We start from the raw sequence: 23,481 nt of genomic DNA, 5'->3' as shown, positions 1-23,481 counted from the left end.
CGAGCCAACACTAACCAGAATACACAAGACTTGTGTATGTGTATGTGCATTTGTGTATATGATAGACTTTGTGAATACAAAAGAGAGGCTGCACCTGTCATAGTGTATCTTACTGGACTAGACAGGTGGATATTAGTATCAGACAAGAAGGAATGGAAAGGGATGGAGGAGGGGCTGGCAAACTAGGCTAGTGAACTAAGCTAGAAACAGCATGATAGCTTGAAGAAAATGCATTTAACGGCTCTGCCATTGAGTATGTTACATACAAAACTAAACTTGTAGGGATAGTTCACCCAAAAATGAAAATTCTTTCATCATTTACTCATCCTCATGCCATGCCAGATGTGTATGACTTTCTTCTGCTGAACACAAACAAAGATTTTTAGAAGAATATTTTGGCTTGGTAGGTTCTCACAATGTAAGTGAATGGGTACCAAAAATGTTAAGCTCCAAAAGCACATAAATGCAGCATAAAAGTAATCCATAAGACTCCAGTGGTTAAATCCATATCTTCAGAAGCGATATGATAAGTGTGGGTGAGAAACAGATCAAGTCCTTTTTAACTAGAAGTCTCCACTTTCACTTTCACATTTTGTTTTTTAGTTTTTGTTTTTGTCGATTCACATTCTTCGTGCATATCACCAACTACTGGGCAGGGAGGAGAATTTATAATTAAAAAGGACTTAATTATTTTATGTTTCTCACCCATATCATATCGCTTCTGAACATACAGATTTAACCACTGGAGTCTTATGGATTACGTTTATGCTGTATTTATAAGCATTTTGGAGCTTCAAAATTTTGGTGCCCATTCACTTGCATTGTGAGGACCTACAGAGCTACAAATTTTCGTTTGTGTTCTACAGAAGTCAAACACATCTGGGATGTCATAAGGGTGAGTACATGATGAGAGAATTTAAATTTTTGTGTGAACTATTCCTTTAAGAGAAGACTCAGATTACGAGTCCCACTATCTACTCGTTTTTGCACACAGTCCTAAAAATGTCCTTCACCATGAATGTGTGTATGAATATGCAAAGCTATTTGTACTTAAACCCTCTCCCATTCACTTTGTCAGCAATAAAATTAACTCTCTCCCGAGTAAAAGAAAAAAAAAAAGAATGGAGAATAATTTCCTCAACCAAGGCAGATAACAAGAAGCTGACAAAGCCAAAGTATCCTATTACTGTAGCTACTCTCCCATTTGAAAATAAGGAATAATGTGGCAGCATCGCTTCCCACTGCTGTACTTGTGAAAGTGTTTCAGTGTATTTTGTGTATGTGTGAGTCAGGCATCAACCAAGAGTGACTGTGACATGCCTTCTCGAGCAGCAGTATTATCCCATCCATATCTCAGCCCCGAGCTCAGCTTGCACCAGTATTACATGCACGTCATGTACAATCACACTTCACCCCTCACACACACACACACACGCAAACATCCCCACGCATACAAGTACCACACTCAGTGCTGCTAGAGAGAGGGGAGTTTAGGAACAGAAAGCAATATCATCAGCTAGTTTCCTGATGCTTTATTAGAAAAGCTTTATATATATATTATATATAAAGCTTTATTATTTTCTTTTTCAATTAATGTCAATGTGTATTTGAATAGATACTTGATACTGCTATATACATGAGAAACTTTAAGCACCATTTTCTTCATTTGTACCTTTATTTTATTTGCTGTATTGCTTTGATTAATTTCTTTGTTCTTCATTACAGACTGTTTACTTGAATAATTACTTGACAAACCTGAAGCAATGTTTACTTAATTCAGAAATACCTGAAGGCAACAGGCCATTGTTTTTGTGTGTTAATATTTATATTAATATTTAACGTAAATGTAAATAATGGTGTTAAATCCATAAAAGTTTTTGTTGTGGATTCAAAATTGGTATTGAAAAGTGTTACATTTTACTGTATATATATATATATATAGGCCTACTGTTATTCTCCAAAAAAAAAAAAAAAAAAAAAAAAGACTCCATTGTGTTGTGTTGAACAGTTTAGTTATGAAGATCAATAAAAAATAAGATCCAGCATTCCCACACATATTTGAGTCTGCCTCGTACATGGATTTTATTTTTTTCTGTCTTCACAGCTGCACATGTGCATAGAGGAAACATTGATCATCTGTCCCAGCATGGACAGCTGTGGTATTTTCCTGGCATAGGTAGATTGAGGACAGCTCTAAAATAGCCTGCATCCTTTGACTATGAGTCTAAATGATAGCTGCTGCTGGGCCAGAAACAGTGTTTAGAGAGAGTGGGAGAATTTTGCAGTTTTGGCCTGAGGGACGTCACCTCTCAAGCGTCATCAGAGCACTCTGTGCAGCCAGCCTTACAAAACTGCACAACATTGTACAAACAAATGCTCGGCAGTGTACCAGCCCACCTGTCAATGTCTGACCCCTGGCTGCTTCTCTAAATGTCCTGCCTTTTACTTCACCACCTCTCTCTCTCTCTCTTTCTCACTGACTGACTGTTGTGCAAAATAGGGCCTGAAACTCCGCATTTGGTGTAGGCAGGGTGTAATATGGTTGCCAATTTAACCTAAATTAAGCACTCATAGTTAGTTAGTTTGGAAACAAATGTTGGTTTATAGTTATTGAAAAACTTTTAGCCTGTTTCATCAAATATATTTGATAATTTTTTCTTACATAAACTTTGGTAACAGCGTTAAAAGGTTAGGCTGATGAATGCAGTAAACAACAATATTAGTAAAACATTTTAAACATGAATAAAATTATTTACTTGTTTTCCTGCCATGTTGTAAAAAGGGTCCAGGTGACAAGGTAACAGGGTTACACATAAAAATGTGGGATACAGTTAAAAACAATGTTTTTGGTCATTTACATGTTAATAGTTAATTATTATAAATATTTTTTTAACAATTAGGGCCCTATGATTCACGTGATGTGGAAAACACAGAATTACAGAATCCAGTCAAAGCAATTGAATTAATTATAAAATGTGGAAATTTCACAGAATTTGATATTTTTGGGATAAAATTAACGTATGAATGCAAGATTGAATAAATCAAAAGTGTGATATGGTAAAGTGTGATTATTAAACCGCAAAAGGCTGTGATTAAATAAAATAAATACATATATATTCTACATGTGCTGCATGCTTCAAAGTGAACATGAAATTACTACATTAATTCAGTATAGTAAAATGATATATTCAATGTAGTAATAATAATAACAAGAATTTAACCAATGCAAAAGTTTTAGACAGTTGTGAAAAATGTATAGTGAGGATGCTTTCAAAGTAATGCCATTAATAATTTTTATATATCAATTAACTCCATAAAAAGTGCAATAAAAAAAACAAATACTAAATCAGTCTTTGGTGTGACCACCCTATGCCTTTAAAACTGCACCAATTCTCCTAGGTACACTTGCACACAGTTTATCAAGGTTGTTGGCAGATAGTTGTTCCAAATATCTTTGGAGAACTTGCCACAGTTCTATATATTTAAGCTGTCTCAGTTGCTACTATCTCTTCTTGTAATCCCAGACTGACTCAATGATTTTGATATATATATATATATATATATATATATATATATATATATATATATACACACACACACACACACACACACACACACACACACACACACACACACACACATACATACATACAGGGTATGATGTGTTACATTCATACGAGCAGACAGAGAAGAAAGTTTGAAGTAAGTTTGGAGCAGAAGAAATAGAAATAAACCTTGTGTAAATTGTCAGATTTACGCTAAGCTAAAATGCTATTTCTAGCCATTTTACATGCACGTGTTACCAGGCATGATCATATTTTTTCACCAATAAAATTCACATTGGATCATAATTTCTTTTTTTTCTAGTAAGACCTTTGATATTAAGGCAAAAATCGTATTCTTGATAATAATTTTTGTATTGTTTTCCTATAAAAATATCTAAAAATCCTTAAAACAAAAACTTGTTTTAGATACAACACTGCTTAAGATATTTAGGTTTTTCAGAGAATGTATTTTTAACATGTGTATTTTGCCTTACTGTACTGGCAGAGTTTTTATAGTCAAAACAATGAAAAAATCTACCAGTGCTGAAGAAGTAATCCAAAGTATTTAGAATACGTTACTGACCTTGAGTAATCTAACGAAATATGTTACAATATATTATGTAACATAATAATATATACTGTATATATAGGGTCCTATACAATGAACTTTATGCAATGACAAAATTATGACAGTGTTGTATGTTTTTAATTGCTGCATACATTCAGGCAAAAATGACCATATAAACTTTTATTACCATAAGGGTAATAGTTTAAAATAATAATTTATTATATTATTTAAGATATTAATTTCTCTAACATATCAAGATGATCTCACAATAAAAACAGGGAATTATTAAATCTAATGATTTAAAAAAGAAAATTAACAGGACATCAAAGTGTAACATATACATGGAAAGTGGCATATTTTCTGATTTTTAAAAATTTTTTTTTTTTTTATTTTCTTTTTATGGATAGGGTACAACAGAGCTAAAGGCACACCTTAAGGAAATGTTGCTTTTTTTCTGGTCACAAAATGTATCAATATTAAAGAAATACATTTATTTTAATTTAATATTGAAGGAACAACATAATTTGTATGTTGTATGGGGCAGTATATTAGGGCACAATCTGCCAATTTATGCAAATACTTTTGAGACAGCAAGATGCTTTTTTGTGTAACAAATTAAGATATTGCTTATTTAAAATAACCACTTCAGAAAGGGTGCATAATTTCTTGTTTATTTCAATCACATTTGATATTTCATAACAACTCAAGTATTTTATAAACAAATTAATCTGTTGTTTTTGGATCAGTGAATGTGAGCCCACTTTGAACATTCTTAATCACAAATCTATTAGCCCCACTTAAGAAAAACAATGTGTTTAATTGGGCCTTTAGCCCCTGCAATGTTTTTTTAAAAATCTTTTTATTTTTTTTACCCCAGATAGTAAAAATACTATAATTTCACTTATTGGACAGTTATTTAAATTATTTTGAAACCTTGAACAAAATTGAAAATGCCAATTTTCTCAAAATTGTCTCAGAGTGGAGAGTTCAGCTACAATAACTGAGGCTCTGTTCACATCCAACAGAGGAATAAAAGGCTGTCCATTCATGCACACAAATGCAATGCCTTTTTTTTTTTTTTTTTTGCTAAAGTAAATGGTGACAGGACATGGTGACAATAATGGAAGAAGTTGCCCATCATGGTCGTTTAATGTGTGAGCATCTTCCCGAGAACAGGACAATGCACATTAACTTGTTCATTAAGACAAAATCTCAGCCACACTAATGACATATTATGTTTTCTTACTCATGCCTGCCCCCTGTGGTAAAGATGAGATATTGCACACTGATGGTTTGTAATTAGTTATACAAAAAGACAAAACAACCCCAGTAGCAGTGGAGACACTGCAGTGTGTGAGAAGTGCCTGCTGCGTACCAGGTAGATGGTGCAGCTCTGTTAGTCCGAACACACTGTGGTGTTCTGAAGGGGATGAAGTTATGTGCCCTCTCAATGTCAGCCCTGCCAGCTCCCTCAATTAGCCACCCCATAATTTGCCTGGCCGGGTCTCTGTGGCGAGGACATCTGGAAGAGCCCACACTGGACTGGGACGACAGGGTGTGAAGCTGTATCTACACAGTGGTACAGGCTCAAACACTCTCTCAGTTAAGCACATCACTATTAGTTGCACATTAAATCTCATCTTTACCCATGAATTAATCAATATCACATGAGGAAGAGTGCTGTTGTACTGAATATCAATATGACTCAGCATGATTGCGAGTGTGATATTTATTTTATACAACAGTACTTTAAACAAGCAAGTAGTTAATAACAAGGAACTTACATTTTACACACAACATGGCAAGTTATTTAGTTAACTTTTTCTCTGCTAATGAAAATAGTTCCATAAGAAGCCAAAGCAAGACTAAAAGCCTACTTCAAATGCTGTTATGTAATGCTGTAATGGAGTAATACAACCAGTGGATGGTGTCAGAGCTGTTATACTAAATATCAGCACTCTTGGAATGCAGCTTGTCCAACCAGATTAGATGACCTGAACTTACTTTTTGTACTGTATAATACTGAATCTTGTGAGCACAAGAACAGTTGCTTTTGGCTTTGACCCCCCCAAAAATGGCTCTCTCAAATGCATACAAATTCTCATTCTCAAATCAATGTCAGTCACAGAAAGGAGGTCAGGTTGTATCTGTCACATCTCTTGCCAGAGCCACACCAGCTAAGTCATCACATCAGGCTGCTGCTTCCTTCTGAGCTCTGTCAGGGTGAGAAGTTCAAAAAACAGGAGAAATGGCACCTATCAATTCCGCAGGCCTGCTAAGCCACACCTGCCTCCGGCAGGCAGATGCAGCCCTTAGAGCACACTATCGGTAATTATCTTCATTAGTGGTCGTGATCCAAAAATGGATTGCAGGTCTGTTCTGATAGGGTTGCAGAAAGCAGGGAAAGAACAATACTAAATGCAAATAATAAACTGCAACTGACCATATATGTAACGTGTAGGTGCTGGACAGAATGACCCAGGAGCAGAGGTAACAGTTCCAAACATATTTATTGATAAAGTCAGTAATGTGCCACTGCGCAGAGGAGAGAGTAGTGTGTTCGTCAGTGGAGTGTGTGTGTCGTGGAAGTCAGGAGGAGCTTGGCAAAATCCTCCGTAGAAGCTTTGCGATGAGAGACATGTCCAGCGGACAATGTGAGCAACAGCAGAACTGTAGATCCCCGGTACGCGGGCATAGGGCGGAGTTCCTTTGTGGATTGCCAGGCTGAACTCAGCGAAGACTGGAAGGCAAACCACAACCCGAACAACGCGGGCAAACCAACAGAGTGACAAGACAGGACCAGCTAGACAAGGAGAGCGAGGTTAGTACTCAACTTAGCATAATAATCTGGCAAAGAAACAGAGCAACATGAGGGCATATGTAGGGAGTGCAATCAGGCTGGTACAGGTGCTGCTCGACAAGCAATCACTGGCATGATCAGCGCCACTCTGAGAACAATGAACATTCCCATGGAAACGCTGATCAAGCCAGTTGAGCGCCTGTGAAACACGAGGGAGAGAAAATGACAAAACAAACAAAACAAATCTGCGGGCTTACCAGAACCATGACACTATAACTGTGCACAGTTGGGGTAGCAAAATGAATAGGCTTATCAACTTCTAAAAAGGAGGAGAAAAAACTTACCATATCTTTTTTTTGTTGACAATACAAGCAATACGTCTAATCAAACTCTGTTATTTTGCTACAAATTCATCCATCACTTAGAAGTCACCAGTCAAATCAGGCAGATGCCACCATGGTCATATATTTTTTTAGCTTACTTGTACAATATAGATCGCACTGTGATACGAGAAGCAGGAACAAAGGGTCGCAAATACCCGGATGAGCGGTCTGATACGTAGATGTGTGTTGTTCCTGAGAAATATCAGACCGCTAGATGGTGCCATTGACCAATCACAATCGAGTATTCTAGAGGAATACATTGTTATTGGTCCATAACAACGTTCCGGCACACTTATATTTTATGTTTTGGTATACTTTAATTTGTGTGCTGTGCTTTAGCTGTCAGACAGTTTGCACAGTCAAACACTCTCTGAAACTTATATATTGAACTTCATACCTTTACAGTACTTCCACTACAACCATACACTTTCAAACAAGTATATCTGGCCATTGCATGTGTCTTGCACTGTTTTTAAGGTGGCATGTCAAGTTAAATATAGTCCAAAGACCCCCCCCCCATGAATGTCTCCAATAGGGATCAGGTTAACTAAAAACCAACCCTTAGTCATTTGGGCAAACAACTGACAAGTACAGATTTTGAAAATATGTGGTTTTGCACATCCAAAGTGAATACAAAGCATTAATTTGCTCCTAGACCCTAAAGGTTATCATTGAAGAAATGTGAACATTTTCTTAAATCTTTTCTTTCTTCCTCAGCTCATTTCTCCTCTGCCTCAGCCAGCTGTCTTCTCTCCATAGATGCACTAAGGCTGGTGCCCATATGTTGGCTCTCTGACAAGCCCCAGGCCTTTGGAGAACAGCAGGAATATGAGTGGGGAACACGGCACTCAAATCTGCAATCCTAGAAACTGCAGCACTGTCTAAACAGCATACAGTACAAGTCCAACACACGATGAAGGCTTAAGACATCAGACAGTTCTTTGAGCTCCCTGATTTATTAAAATTAAAAATGTCAAAGTTTGCAGTGTTGTGGATAATCTCTTATTTGATGTTTATACTGACAAGTATTACATACTTGTGCTTTTCCAACCAAAATTGTCAGTGTGAAAATTCCATCAAAGAGGCTGCCAAATTCGCTGTGTAAGCTTCACACACTAAGGACAAGGATATATAGAGTTGAGCACAGACAGACTTCGTCAAAGGGTTTGTCCACACCAGTCTGATTTAGTTCACTAGTAAACAAAAAGCCCTGCATTTGTCAAGCCACAGTGGGCACTTTTCTATGATGTCAACTATGATGAAATCAAACTGGGTTTTTATGCTAGGAGTGGATTAGTGATTACTGGGGTTTCAGATGAAAGAAAACCTCAGAGGAACAGCACATATAGGTCACACTGAGTTTACACATCCTGCCTGACATCTGGAGCACTGTTGGTCACTTGAAATCTCACAATCAGTCTTATCTATAATACAGCTGTTGCATTTTCAAATCTCAGTGTGGAGATATTTGAAACAGCTTTTTCAGATGGGTTCAAAGGAGAGGGACTGCAAGCTGTTGTTTGTGTTGATACCAAGCAATACATCTATACATTTGTTCTGACTTTTTTTTATGATATTCAATGTGGTATACTGTATATAGAAGCCACATGTTCAAGACTCCATTAAATCTCTTCATGAGAACAGCTTTCTGTCCTGTTTTGACGTATTTCCTATTGAAGCAGAATGTTTAGTTACATCATATCCATGATTTGCTACTGGCTATTCGGTTGCAGGGGGTGGGACATTCAAATTCTAGAGAGCATTTTACTGGATCAAAATCTGTGAAGTGCAACACAAGTAATTAATATTTTTGGTCCATTTTCCTAGAGGAGAACGACTGTACATATTTAATGTGTAACAGAGATTTTCACGAGTCTTATCACTCTGGCCCCACACACCCTGCCCACTCCCTTTTTGAACTGTTGCCCTCTGGGTGGCGCTACAGAGCACTCAGTGCCAGGACAACCAGGCACAAGAACAGTTTTCACCCTCAGGCCATTTACCACATGAACAATTAAACTGTCTTCAGGACTCCCATAGTGAAATAATGTATACATTTTTCATGTACATATGTAAATTCACTCATATTTAATTCAATAACTGTACATACCCCTACCTACTTGCACATGTACACATGCCATTCTATGTGATATGTCCTATTTTTTTGTGTCTATTTATACTTTTACCTTGTTTTATATTATGTGTCTCACTGTAATGTTCTGTGTGCACTTGCTTGCTTCTTCTATCACCAAGACAGTTCCTTGTGTACATGAGCAAACTTGGCAATAAAGCTCATTCTGACTCTGATTCTGAAAATGTTGGTGGAAATTTACTGAATTTGTAAAAGTAACTGCTTTATTGCAAGAATGTGTGTGTCTGTGTTGCAGACTGACCTGTGCTGCTCTGTATGGTTCTGACAGTAGTGGTGGTCCGTGGGGGGGAGGCTGGAAGCAGAGACCCCCCTTCCTCATCTTGCGAGCAACCCTGGTCAATGGCACGCACGTAACTGTGACTCCTCATGCGGAAGCAGCCGGGCATGGGCAGGTCTAGGGCATCCACTGCCTGTGACTCCATTTCACTGAACATGCTCTCACACACTGCCTCGATCTGCCCGTTAACCTCCACCTCACTCACCTGCAACAGAGTCCAGCCACAGGGTATGTGGAGGAGAAAAGAGGGAAGAAATAAAGGACAGATTAGAACAGTCAGGAGAATATGATAGGGCAGCGGGGAGTTGGGAAAGAGAGTGGGTTTAATTTGTCCATGAGCTTTCACTGAAATAGACCCACTTACCACAGGCTCATATACAGTATGTTTGCAGAACCATAAAAGAGGGTGAAAAGAGAGTCAGAGATTGCAGAGAGGTGATTAGGAGCAGGTGAGAACACAATATAGTGACAAGAGGAGGAAGAGTCAAAAAGAAATATTTTGGGGCTTGAAATAAAGACTTACACAGACCCTGTCCCAAATTGCACACTTGATGTGTCTTGCCTTGTGGTCTTGCATACTTGAGATGGGCGTTGCATGCCCGTGAAGTCTACGAGAGTGTGCTGCTCTACGAAGGCAAAATGTGTTTTCTGACTTTAGTGTGGACTTTGTAGCTACTACAATTTTTAAATTAAAATGTGTTGTTACTGTGTTTTGCCTTTGCAGGGCAGTGTAGGCTGTCCCATTTATTATTTTTTTATTCTGAATGGTGCTCTTTAGTGCCCCCTTTGTAGCCGCTATGTGCCCTTGGTGCACTGTTTTGCCAAGCCTATACTGATGTGAACCTGACAGTCTATATGCTATTATTTCACCAAAGTGAGGACTCTGAGGAGGACCACAAGGGCTTAGGGTGCCACAAACCTGGCTGATGGTGCTCATAGCCCTCATGTAGCTCTCGTTGCGCGAGCGGTATTGGGGAGAGGCTAGCAGAGCTTTGGGGTCCAGGGTGTCCAGGCTCCTATTGATGGAAACTTCACTCACTGCCCGCAAGTAGCTGTGACTCCGGATCTGCAGCTTTGGAGAGTGCTCTGTGGAGATCCTGTGGACAGAGAAGAACATGGCAGATATTTATTTATTTGTAAATAAAGTCCTTTGAGCCAAGGACTTAAAGACCTATGGAATTGCTTGCCGAATGTAGTTTTCCTTCCTGTGCTGACATATTTCTTATTGAATCAAGAAGTTTGGGCAGGACATATCTTTAGGCTCGTCTCCTCTTCATCTCTGACACCAAGGGTGCTCTCGCCCGCACCATGCATTGTATAGTACCGCACATGTTGTGTAGCCTTGCTGATACCTTTATCACTTTTGGGAGTAAAGCGCAGTCCTCCCTTTGATTGGTGAATTTCCATAAAGTGCAGCTTCCATGCATCTCCTCATTTTGTGATCCGCAATGATGGTTAACCCCATTATATTAAATTAATGCTTGTCATTGGCAGGACCCTACACAGGGCCTCTGCTGTCTTCACTGATCCTGGAAACTTTCATCTTGACCAACAGAGCAATTTGTGAAAAGTAATTATTAAAAATGCACACCTGATGAATGAAGCAGTAATTGTGTAAAATAAATAGATCGTTCTACACAAAATTATTGAAAAGCAATACGTAATTGTGTAATTAATTAGGTTAAACGTGTATAAACTTTTCCAACAATGTAAATTACAAATATGTATAAAGTTATGCACAAATATAATGAAGTTACACTGAGGAGCAGCACTATACAGTCACATATCAGAACCTCACACACAGACAGCAACTCAAGAAGCACTTAAAGCGCGTCCTCGCGTGTTAATGTTAAGTGCAGTTTTGGGAAATGCACATAAAAAAATAAGGAACATTTGTAAAATTGCTAATAGAAAACACTCTTAACTGCTAAGATCAAGATTTTGGTATTGGGGCCCAGATCAGTCCAGAGCCTTTTGCTATACAGTTTGGGAGTCAAAATTCAAATTGCACCATATAAATAGCCTATCTAATCCTTCACAGCAGTCAATTCAGTTCACTAAATCATACCCACATATCAGACTAACTAGAAATAATGCTATTCAACTGCTATGACCTATAGTCCTTAACACATAATTTTGTAATATATTCCTACCGTTAACACGAAGTCCATGTGTCATGCCTTGAGAATCTCTGCAAATTTGTAAAAGTCGTTACGTTCGCATCTTTATCTATTGAAATCAGAAATTAGCCACCGATGACAGCATCATGATCTTTCCTTTCTGAGTGAAAAGGTCTTTTAAGTCATATTTTGGGCGGCCTTTGGACTTAGCTCTGAAATTAAAGGTGCACTAAGTATTTTTTTCCACATTAAAAACCTGTACTCCTTAAGAAATGAACTGTAAATTTGAAACACATGTAGGAAATCATGACCACTCACATTAAAATGAAGACTCCAGTCATATCAGTAACCTTATAAAAGCTGTTTTATTCTGCATGGAGAGGGTCCGCACAAGGGGGATACAATGTTAGATTCACATGACCAGCAAAATACTACTTGCTTAATCTCAGTAACCATCCTGTTATTTGACACTTTCACTCATTGATTTAAAGTGCTAAAAAGCTCAAGTTCAAACACTCAGTGATTTCTTTCTTGTTTTTAGGGGAAAGAAACTGCATGACAGTGTATGAAGACTGTATGCACATGGGGCACATCTTATTTTGTGATTTGATTAGCTTAACACTTTGTGCGGTGCTATTATCATCCATTCTCCATTTTTGTGCTTCTATTAAAGAGACATTTTCATTGGCAGAGCTTTAATTCTAAGCAGTGTAGTTTTATGTTTGAAGTTCGTTGTATATTTGCCTACGGTGTGTAAAGGACCGTCTGAAAAGTCCACCCACTGCACTAAACCGTTGGTGGTTGAAATGTGGTCAAAGTGGGGGGACATGCCCCCCCCCAGGCCCCCTGTAGCGCCGACTCTGTGTCATGATCATGATATGCTACCTGCTATTGCTGGTCAGAAGTAGATGAGTGTAAAAGGTCTCTTCTTAATGGAAAGGAGGAAGCGGGAGACGGCGAGATTCAACTCAAAACAGTACATTTAATTTTTATATAAAAACACAAACTCGCTTTTCAGCTTAACTCAATAACAGCACAGTCTCAGTGTGTGCGTGGCAGCTCTCTCCTCACTGGCATCTGGCTCGCTTTTATAACCCGTCTCCACTCTCACCGCAATGACAAACAGCTGTAAGAGACAATCATGGTCAGGTGATAATCCTTTCAGATGATTCTCAACTCATGATCTCGCTCTCCATTCACAAGCCGGCGCTCAACCACGCCCCCACCACCATATACCCCCCTCACCCGACTCAGGCCAGGGAGCCATCTGGCCTGCCCAGTCCCTCCCCCCCCCCCATTTCTGGAGAGAATGTCTACAAAAGCCATCTGTGTCCACGGTCTGTGTACCACCTCGAACTTAAGGCTGAAGAGCCAGATACCAATAGGTGATTTGCGTGTTGGTATCCTTCATGCGATGGAGCCACTGGAGCTGGTCATGTTCCAAACAGAGGGTGAAAGCCCATCCCAGGAGGTAGTACCGAAGGGTGAGGACCACCCACTTGATGGCCAGACACACCTCCTCAATGGTGCTGTACCTCACCTCTCTCGTCAATAGCTTCCAGCTGATGTACAGAACTGGGCTCTCCTCCCCCTCCACCACTTGGGACAACATGGCTCCCAACCCCTGTCCAGCATGTCGGTCTGTACAACAAAAGCGAGAGAAACATCCGCAAGGGAGCCACGACTGGCTTTTCAGTTCACCTCCCGCCTGAGCTCCTCCGGTACCACTATCGCCAAAGCCACGGGGACCACCTCTCTCCACGTTTTTAAGAGGTTGTGGTGGTAAATTTGCTGTGCTCTGCCCCTATCCGTTCGTTTAACCTCATAATCTACTTCCCCGAATCGCCATATGACCTTAAAGGGCCCTTGACACTTTGCAAGTAATTTAGAGCTTGATGTGGGTAGTAATACAAGGACTTTATCTCCTTGTGTAACTACCCGTAGCCGAGCTCCCCTGTTATACAGCCAGGTCTGACATTCTTGAGCCTGTAGCAAATTCTCCTGTGATAGTTGCCCCAATGTGTGGAGTTTTGCTCTTAAGTCAAAACGTATTGAATCCCATCTCCCAATTTTCCCTCACGACATCTGACACCGCGAGGCTTATGCCCATACAATAATTCAAATGGGGAGAACCCGTGGAGGCTTGAGGGACCTCTCGAACTGCGAATAACAGGGGTTCAAGCCACTTATCCCAATACCGAGCACCTTCATGCACACACTTACGAATCATGTTTTTCAAGGTTTTATTAAACAGTTTGACCAAGCCGTCTGTTTGCAGGTGATACACGCTTGTCCAAATCGATTTAATACCCAATAATTCGTACAGCTCGCGTAGTGTACGTGACATAAAATAGTGCCTTGATCAGTGAGGATTTCCTTCAGAATCCCCACTCGGAAGATAATTCTGAAGAGTGCCTCTGCAACACTATGAGCTGAGATGTTACGCAAAGGCACTGCTTCCGGATATCTCGTTGCGTAGTCTACCAGAACCAACACAAAGTGATGCCTGCATGTCGTCCGCTCTAATGGCCCAATGAGGTCCATACCAATTCTTTCGAAGGGGACCTCGATCAAAGGAAGCGGACGCAAAGGCGCTCTTGGGGTGGCTAGCAGATTCACCAGCTGACATTCACAGCATGCCGCAAGCCATCTGTGAACATCCCCGCGAATGCCCGGCCAATAGAAACGGGCCATTAGACAGTTCAGTGACTTTTCCTTCCCTAAGTGACCCACCATCAGATTATAATGAGCTGTCTGGAATAACATTTCCCAACGGTTTGTCGGTATCAATAACTGGGTTGTATCTTCCTTTATCTGAGCATCCTGAATCACTCTATACAACTGGTCATTTATAATAGAAAAGTACTGATAGGCAAGTGCAATGTCTGGCTGAAGGCGGTGACCATCAATCACTCTCACTTGGTCGAAGGCGTGCCTAAGAGTCTCGTCTCGCATCTGCTCCAGAGGGAAATCCCCGGCGGGGAATCCTCTAAGGGCTGGGGAAGCCGAGACTTCCCTCTCCCTTACATCATCCTGATGTGGAGCTGACGCAGATGGTCCCAACTTCGCCTACCCAGCCAGCGCATCACAAATCCCACACGAGACACTTCTGCACAAACTAATCCCTTAATAAAGTGGAAAATGCTGTCCAATTCATGCCCAAGATTAGCGAGTCGGGGACCCAAACCAATATCACTACCCCCATCACCGGGTATTGGTCCCGGAAATGTTTGGGCTCCCCACAGCTCCAACAGACCGGCCCAGGCTCCACACCCGCGCAAGTGAAGATGGGCAAGGGAAACCGGTGGGTTGTGCAATCCCAGGAGTCGAGGAGCCGGTTTGGGAGGGGCCCCTCCCTGTTTCTGTGGAGGAGGAACGGGATGGAAAGCAGGGGGAGGAGGGGAGACAAGGGAGTGAGAGAGAGCGAGAGAGAGAGAGAGACAAGGATCTTGGGGCTCGCTGGCTCACGAATAAGCTGCCATATGGTCCTCTGCCAGCTGGATGGTCATTTGGAGCGACGCCGGGCGGTGGCACTGGACCCATTCCACTGTCCCTCTCCGAAGTCAAGCGATAAACAGCTCCAGTACCACCAGATCGATGACAGCTCCGACATCACGTTGCTCAGCCAGCAACCACCTCCAGCAGGCGTCCCAGAGCTGCTGGGCAAAGGCAAACGGGCAGCCATGCTTGCCAATGGTCATCAAGCGAAACCATTGGCGCTGCTGCTCCAGTGTCCGGCTGACCCATTGCAGGATGGCTTTCCTCAAGTCGCCATACACCAGGAGGTTCTCCACTGGTAACTGCTGCGGCGTGAGTTGGGCTTCCCTGGACAACAGTGGGATTAACCAGACCGCCCACTGGGTGCTCGGCCATCTGCATGCCCTCGCCGTCCACTCATAGAGCTCCAGGAAGGCCTCTGGATCGTCTTGGGGGCCCATCTTGATTAGCGGAACCTGGGGCAGGGCGGTCGCGGGGTCTGGGGTCGCGGCTGCAGCACCCTCCTGGTGCAGCAAGCTCCGGAACACCTGTTGGTCCTCCACTTGGGCCTGGAGAAGCACAATGAACCGCTGCTCCTGTTCTGTACGCAGCTCGAGGAAGGCCTGATGTTGTATCTGGTGAATGCTGACGAGGCTCTTGAAAATGTCCTCCAGAAGTGAGGCATTCATGGTGGCGTTCTTCTGGGAGATGACGAGATTCAACTCAAAACGGTACTTTTAATTTTTATATAAAAACACAAACACGCTTTTCAGCGTAACTCAATAACAGCACAGTCCCAGTGTGTGCGTGGCAGCTCTCTCCTCACTGGTGTCTGGCTCGCTCTTATAACCTGTCTCCACTCTCACTGCAATGACAAACAACTGTTAGGGACAATCATTGCCAGGTGATGATCCTTACCGTTCTCATCTCCGGATCTCGCTCCCCATTCACAAGTCAGCGCTCAACCACGGCCCCACCACCACAGTGACATTAGAGAGAGCGACTGGACAAAATGAGTGAGTGCATGGCCACGTACACACTGAAGCTAAATACGGTTGTCACTGCCCTTTTTAATGCTTAATCCCATTCAGTAATTAATGGGAGTGACAACCGGATTGTACAACCAAATTAACTCCCAAAAAATGTAGGTAGTGATAACCCTCATTTCATAAATTCCACATAGTGGGTACAGACCTGAACTGGACATCTAGTTGTTCAAGGAATAGTTAATCCATAAATGAAAATTCTCTCATCATTTACTCACCCCCATGCCATCCCAGATGTGTTTGACTTTTTTCATCAGTTTAACACAAATTAAAATTTTTCTCAGCTCTCTAGGTCCATACAATGCATGTAAACAGGTGCTAACATTTTAAAGCTCCAAAAATCACATAAATCAGCATAAAAGTAATCCATATGACTCCAGTGGTTAAATCAATATCTCCAGAAGCGATATGATAGGTGAAGGTGAGAAACAGATCACTTTCACATTCTTCTTCTTGTGTTTTCGGTGGTTCACATTCTTCATGCATACTGCCCCCTACTGGGCAGGGAAAAGAATTTCAAGCAAAAAAGCACTTAAATATTGATCTGTTTCTCACCCAGACCTACCATATCACTTCTGAAAATATGGATTAAAATCTGGAGTTGTATGGATTATTTTATGATGCGTTTATGTGCTTTTTGGAACATTGTAATTTTGGCACGCATTCACTTGCATTATATGGACCTACTGTGCTGAAATATTCTTCTAAAAATCATAATTTGTGTTCTGCAGAAGACAGAAATTAATACGCATCTGGGATGGCATGAGGGTGAGTAAATGATGAGAGAATTAAAATTTTTAGGTAAACTATCCCCCTTTAATGATGTGATTAAAACCGCGTGTGATGTGTCTTTTCATGGTGTCAATCACACAGAGGTACCGAAGTGTGTCCTTACTCATTCATATATTTCATTCTGTCTTGCTCCATAGTGTCTCTCATCGGGGTAACCCATACAATACAGTCCAGAGAGACTGTGCTTAAGGGGCTGCTCATACCAACCTGTTATTTCTTTGTTCTGTGCTGTTTTTCGGTTGTTTTACAATTAAACATACTCTGGATGGATGTCTTTGACTGGTTCGCTATGTCTCGCTAGTTTTTATTTTTCAGGAGCACCACGTTTTTTTAGATGCTATGTCTAAAAAAACTGTTAAAAACACATCTTGGGATACTTTTGGTCATGGTGCAGATTCTAGCCTTTTTCAGGGCAAGGAATGCGTTCGGAATGAACAGCCCCTTAGGAGCAAAAACAAATCATGACAACTCTGTTGATTGCAGTTAACAAAAAATAGCTGGATCATATTACGTCTTTAGTGGATGACATGTCTTTGGTTAAGAAATTGTGAACACCAAACATATTAAACTAGTGGCATTGATGCTGAAGCGTTGCTATGGTTAACACATGTCAATCATGGCATTTAAATGTAGTTGTCACTCCTAAAAAATTGTAATGTGTGTGTAGCCTATGAGTCTTCAATATTTTTGGTCTGCTTTCCCAGGAAGAAAAACATCTAAATGTGTATGTCTGTTTAAAGTGAATTTTGTCAACGTTTGGGAGTACACGTTGCATATAGATGACCTCAAAGCTTACAGGCATGGACTAAAAGCTACAAAATTCCAATTTTGAGTTCATGGGGAAAATGAAAAGGGAAATTCAAAGGGAAACCCATACCTTCAACCTACAGCATTTCATGACATGATAACTGTTTTTGGCAACAAACCAATTATGGGCGAAAATACACGTTAATGACAGAAGACACACATATGGCTCATGGGCATTTTTCATTAGATATTGTGGAGGTATATTAAGACCCACATACAATTTAATCCAATCAAGAGTGTAGTATGTTAAGAAATGTGCTAAATTTTTGATGTCACAAATGATTTAAATCAATTAGACGCCACACTCAAAGCTTTCTCACATCAAAGTCACAACATCAGGGTATGTGCGGGAGACCGCTCCATGTGTCCGGTGTATAAGAGCCTACATTATGTATGTGGCTCTTTAAATAGAGAAAGCGATGGCTCTATCAGGCCACTCAGGCATAGAGCAGGTGGAGCCAGTGCAGCACACGGGCTAGAGCGAAACAGCTAAACACACCTAAGGCCGCCCATGTTGCCAGCTCACATGTGCACAACACTCGCCCTCACACTTTGCTGACAGGCAGACAGCTTGCATCTGCTGCAGCAGCATCATCAGCAGTACAGGCATTAGTGGAAGCTCCAGCATTGGCAAAGATCTATCACCCTCTATCTGCATGGCTTCACACATCCATAAGAATTGAACACACTAACTCCTTGTGGAGCAATCCAGTCCAAAAAGCCCCAGGGCACCTCCCTAACCTACTGGAAAACAGAATGGCTAAACTTCACAAAAATCTCTCAGGGGTGCAGGAGAGGGGCTGCATCCCCCCCACAGTGAAGCTGGCTTGGGGAGCTGGTTATGCATGATGTCATCATTGCGGAATAAGCCGATAAGTTTCCGCATCACTGTCGTGGTCGTCTCGATGGATCAGTCGCTCAGTTGGTTAATTATATCAGCCATTCACAATGCAGTGCTTTGCCTCACATCTTTTCTGCTGCAGTGACAGCACCCCAAGGCATATAAGACTATGACTGTATCTGATGAATAAAGTACATGTGATTTATTTGGTTGATATTTGAGTTATACAAAAAGCAGTAGCTCGACTCCTACTTAATGTGAAGTACAGGCTCTAAAAATAGAGACATCATAGAAGTACACATATTATTACTCATAAATAGGAGTTAAAGTTCAAAGCACCATCCCCTGATATATAATCATGGAGTTAGTTGGTTTACGGGAATGTGTTGGTACGCTAAAGCAAATAAACCTCCCTTGCACATGCAGATGTAATGCTAGCTTTTAAAGCTTTTCTTTGTCAATAAACAGATAAAACCATCAAAATGCTGGATTGAAGAAATTCCACAAGATGAAATATTTATGAGAATTCATAATGCCAGAACAGAATTACAAATTCACAAATCTGCAAATCCTCCAATCCTTGTCAGGGCATTCCAGTGTGCTTAGTGTTAGAATATCAGAACACTTTGGTTGAGCTTGAGCAGATATGAATCTCAATTTGAACAAAATACAGTATATTACACTGTCTGACAAGTAATACACGAGACTGAAAATACTTTTTATCAAAGTATTTTTTAAGAGGGACTGTTCAAACAAAAATGAAAATTCTCTCATCATTTACTCACCCTCATTTTGTTCCAATCCCCTCTGATTTTATTTATTCGTGGAACACAAAAGATCATTTTATGCAGAATATTAGCCTCATTCACAATTAAATGTTATTGTATGGAGAGAAAAAAATGCAATGAAACTGAACAGTGACTGAGGCTAACATTCTGCTTAAAATCTCCTTTTGTGATGCATGGAAGAAAGTCATACGGGTTTGGAATAAAATGAGAGTGAGTAAATGATGACAGCATTTCCAGTTGTGGGTGAACTCTCACTTTAATTATGTAAAGTATCAGTATAAAGGTAAAAGAGGCTCCATTTGAAATTACATATCAGAATCAAGATATCAGAAATAAGAATAGATCGAATAATGAGAAGAACATACAACTGATTTAATGACCTCAGCCCTTCTACAAAACACTTGACCAAGCCTCTTTAGACTTATTACAGCATAAATCTGTTACTATGGCAACCCCACAATGACTTATCTAAATGTTGACCATCCCACACTCATACACCCAGTACTCACATGCACCTTTATGTGTTGGACTCTTAAAAACCAGAATGATGCATTCATATTGTATATTATTAAACCTGCTAATTATACAGTATCTGTGGAGAACATGTACAATCTATTAATGCTATCTCACTGTAAGTAATGAGTTAGAGTTCTTGGTGCTAATACGGCAACCTCCACCACCCCACCAGCACCAGTTGAGTCCTGTCCCGCACGGGGGTAGGCTCCTCGCCCCTGCCTCATATCTCCGGCAGGATATGACGGTTCCGAGTACAACTTCTTCGGACCGCCATACGGGGCTTACGCCAAAGAGAATTTCACTCAAGTCTGTGAGTCTTCCTGATAGAAACATCCTTCTTGAACTTTAGATTACCCTTGATATATGTAAGATCCAGTGTCCATATAATTTATACGCAGGTAAAAGAAGTCTTTGAGTCTCCTCTGCAATGATTCCTTTGCCATTCAAGGTTTTGAATGGCAAAGACATAATTAATTTTAAGGTGTATTGTCAACCAACCTAGAAAGCAAAAGCTTACAGTACATTTGTGTCATTTATGTTTTTATCAAATGTTTTCTCAACAAAGCTACTTAAAAAAAAAATTAAAATTAAAAAAATAAAAGAACAATATAAATACTGCAAAAGGGAATTTTATTGGACTCTATTCATTTGCAGCAAAGCAAACTGTGTTTATAGCCTACACATACAATCACAATGGACAAAAAGAGGAACTATGAGAATTGTGAACAGTAAAAGACAACATCTGGATGGAACTGTTTTGCACTGTGTTAAGAAAAAAAAAATTATTTTGTATGAGCAGTACAGGCAACTGACAAATGACAAAAGCTGAATTATTTGGCATGTCTTATAATAAAATAAATACATCTGAAATAAAAGAGACCACGACAATAGATGTAAGTACCATCCAAATGAATACCTTGACTAGAGAAAAATATTTTCTCTGCACCTCTCCATAGACAGATTAGAGCTACAAAGCAGATAACGGTTAAAGAGCACCTATTATGGTTTTAAACATGCATAATTTTGTTCTAAAGGTCTCATACAATAGATTTACATGCATCCAAGGTCAAAAAACAGTTTAATTTGCTCATAATTTAAATTGCAGCATTACCTTTTTTTCCCAGTGTCAAAAACGACTCGTTCAATGATCCGTTGTAAAGGATTCATTCTAAACTCCTTCTTTCAGAGAGCCTACTCTGCTCTGATTGGTCAGATGTCCCAGTCTGTTGTGATTGGTCTACCGCTTAGTGTAGTGTTTGAGGGTGGGTCAAAGCTGTTCGCGAGCAGCCAATGAAGACCAGAGGAGGGTTTTTTGTTACCAAATTACATAGGTTAGTACAGGAAGTAAGTCTGGAATTACTAACGACTCGTTTCAGGTGTTCAGAATCGGTTCTTTCTTTTGGGAGTCAATAAATCCATTTGTCGTGCACTTTGATTTTTGAAACTTTGCAGACTTTTTACATTCACAAACAGCTATATAACACACTACATGAAAGGTAATATTTGAAAAGCCATAATAGGTGCTCTTTAATAAACTCTTCACTCTCTAAAAAGCTACATGGTATTATACAGTATCTGCATGCTTAGCAGTTACAGGGGTAGATGCACATCATTGCATTGAATGTGTATTGAAGGAGCTCTGGTATGCTTTGAAATGGGCATTGAGTGGTGGATTAAGTAGAGCTGGAGGACTATTACGTGGCTAAAGCACACGGAAATGCCAAGCTTTAGATAGCAGGGCAGAGGAACATGGTCAGAACTGCTGCCAACTGCTTTTTTCTTACTTTTACTTCACTTAAGTTAAAGGGATAGTTCACCCAAAAATGATAATTATGTCATAATTTACTCACTCTCATGTCACTCCAAACCTGTATGACTTAATTTATTCTGTGGAACAGAAAAGAAGATATTTTGAAGAATTTTTCAACTGTTTTTGTCCATGCAATGAAAGTAAATGTAGACCAAAACAACATTGGACCCCATTAACTTTCATTGTATGGACAAAAAACACTGAGCCAGTTTCACAATATTTTCTTATGTGTTCCACAAAAGAAAGAAATTAATACAAGAAGTTAATAACATTTTAATTATTGATTTATGTTTTACACAAATGTGTCAATTTGCTTCAGAAGACATTTGTTGAACGACTGGAGTCACATGGATTACTTTTATGGTGCCTTAATGTGACTTTTGGACCATCAATGTGCTGTGTAGTACCTCATGGGCAGAAGAAAATATTAATTTCCATGCTGAAGTAACTTAATAAAAAAGAAACACCAGATTTACACAAAGATGGCCGAGCTTGGAGCCATTAAGTCTACGGCCACAACATCTGTTGAGTGTCAACCTCTTGGAAACAATGAGAGCTCTGTGGACCACCAAGATCCTTTTCACACACATGCTGTAAATCAGGAAATACCCCCACATTTAATGGTCATCGCCTGACACTGCCATCAAGACCATCTCTGCAAAGAGACCCTAAGGGCAGAGGTTACGGGCAATAAAAGACAGAGAACACACTCACTGGAAACCCCGGGAAAGGCTTAAAACACACTCTGTTTTTGTCCTTCGATATAAACCAATTTGCTACACTTAAACTAGACTCATCAGATCACAAGACATCGTGATCATTATTCTGCAAACAGCAGCTAAAAAGGAATCCATGAACATTTCACACAAAGTCCCAGTACTTATGACTTAATCCTCTAAAATGTACAGAATGCATTTGGACCCATAATGTACACAATACCTAGCCTTGCTAGATAATTCTGAAAATGACTTTATGATCTGTGATCAATTTTATAACTGACAAATTAATGATTATAGCCTGATGTACCTTTTAAAATATGTGTATTGATTTGTAATTACTTATAACTGTCAACTCGATGATCATAATCTTTAATATTCTGTTATTCATGTAATTTTTTTACTAAGAATGGTATCTATTCAAAATAAAACACCTTATGTTTACAATCCTTGAAATTCTTTCTGCATTTCAGGAATGTTTATGTTAATAAATTTGATATATTCATTTGTATCCAAGATATAAAAGTTCATGATTAAACATGCACTATTTTGAGCGGGAAATTTGTAAGAATCCACCACACAAAGGATTGTAAATCAACTGTGAAAAGGACAGACCAGTTGACCATGTGACTCTGAAAAGCCACTTCTGATTGGCTCAGGACACCTTTAGGGTGCGGCAAATTTCAGCTCAAAAGTTTCCTACCAAGGAAGAAGTTTTCGGTGGTCTCCTCTTCTTCTTTGGCTCCCTTTCTCTTTACTTCCTCTGCAGCTCCTCATCCTCCGTGCTCTTGACCTTGTGGCTTGCAGCCTCTGTGCCATGTAGAGTCCAAGGAAACTCGGGAC

General features: G+C 40.1%; 1 protein-coding gene across 2 annotated transcripts in view; it reads right to left on the bottom strand.

The window, feature by feature from the left end:
• LOC127440449 (disks large-associated protein 1) overlaps window positions 1-23,481 on the bottom strand; it is a 70,342-nt gene that overhangs the window by 23,066 nt on the left and 23,795 nt on the right. For both annotated transcript variants that reach the window (XM_051697017.1, XM_051697018.1), the window contains exons 3-4: window positions 10,645-10,822; window positions 9,690-9,930 (exon numbers count right to left, since the gene is read on the bottom strand). In XM_051697017.1, the coding sequence (XP_051552977.1) occupies window positions 9,690-9,930; window positions 10,645-10,822 (419 nt within the window). The remainder of the gene's footprint in view (window positions 1-9,689; window positions 9,931-10,644; window positions 10,823-23,481) is intronic.

Source organism: Myxocyprinus asiaticus, chromosome 5 (genome assembly GCF_019703515.2).
Source record: "Myxocyprinus asiaticus isolate MX2 ecotype Aquarium Trade chromosome 5, UBuf_Myxa_2, whole genome shotgun sequence".
Classification (NCBI taxonomy): domain Eukaryota; kingdom Metazoa; phylum Chordata; class Actinopteri; order Cypriniformes; family Catostomidae; genus Myxocyprinus; species Myxocyprinus asiaticus.
Note: the sequence above shows the minus strand (reverse complement) of the source record. Positions and strands in the feature narration are given on the sequence as shown.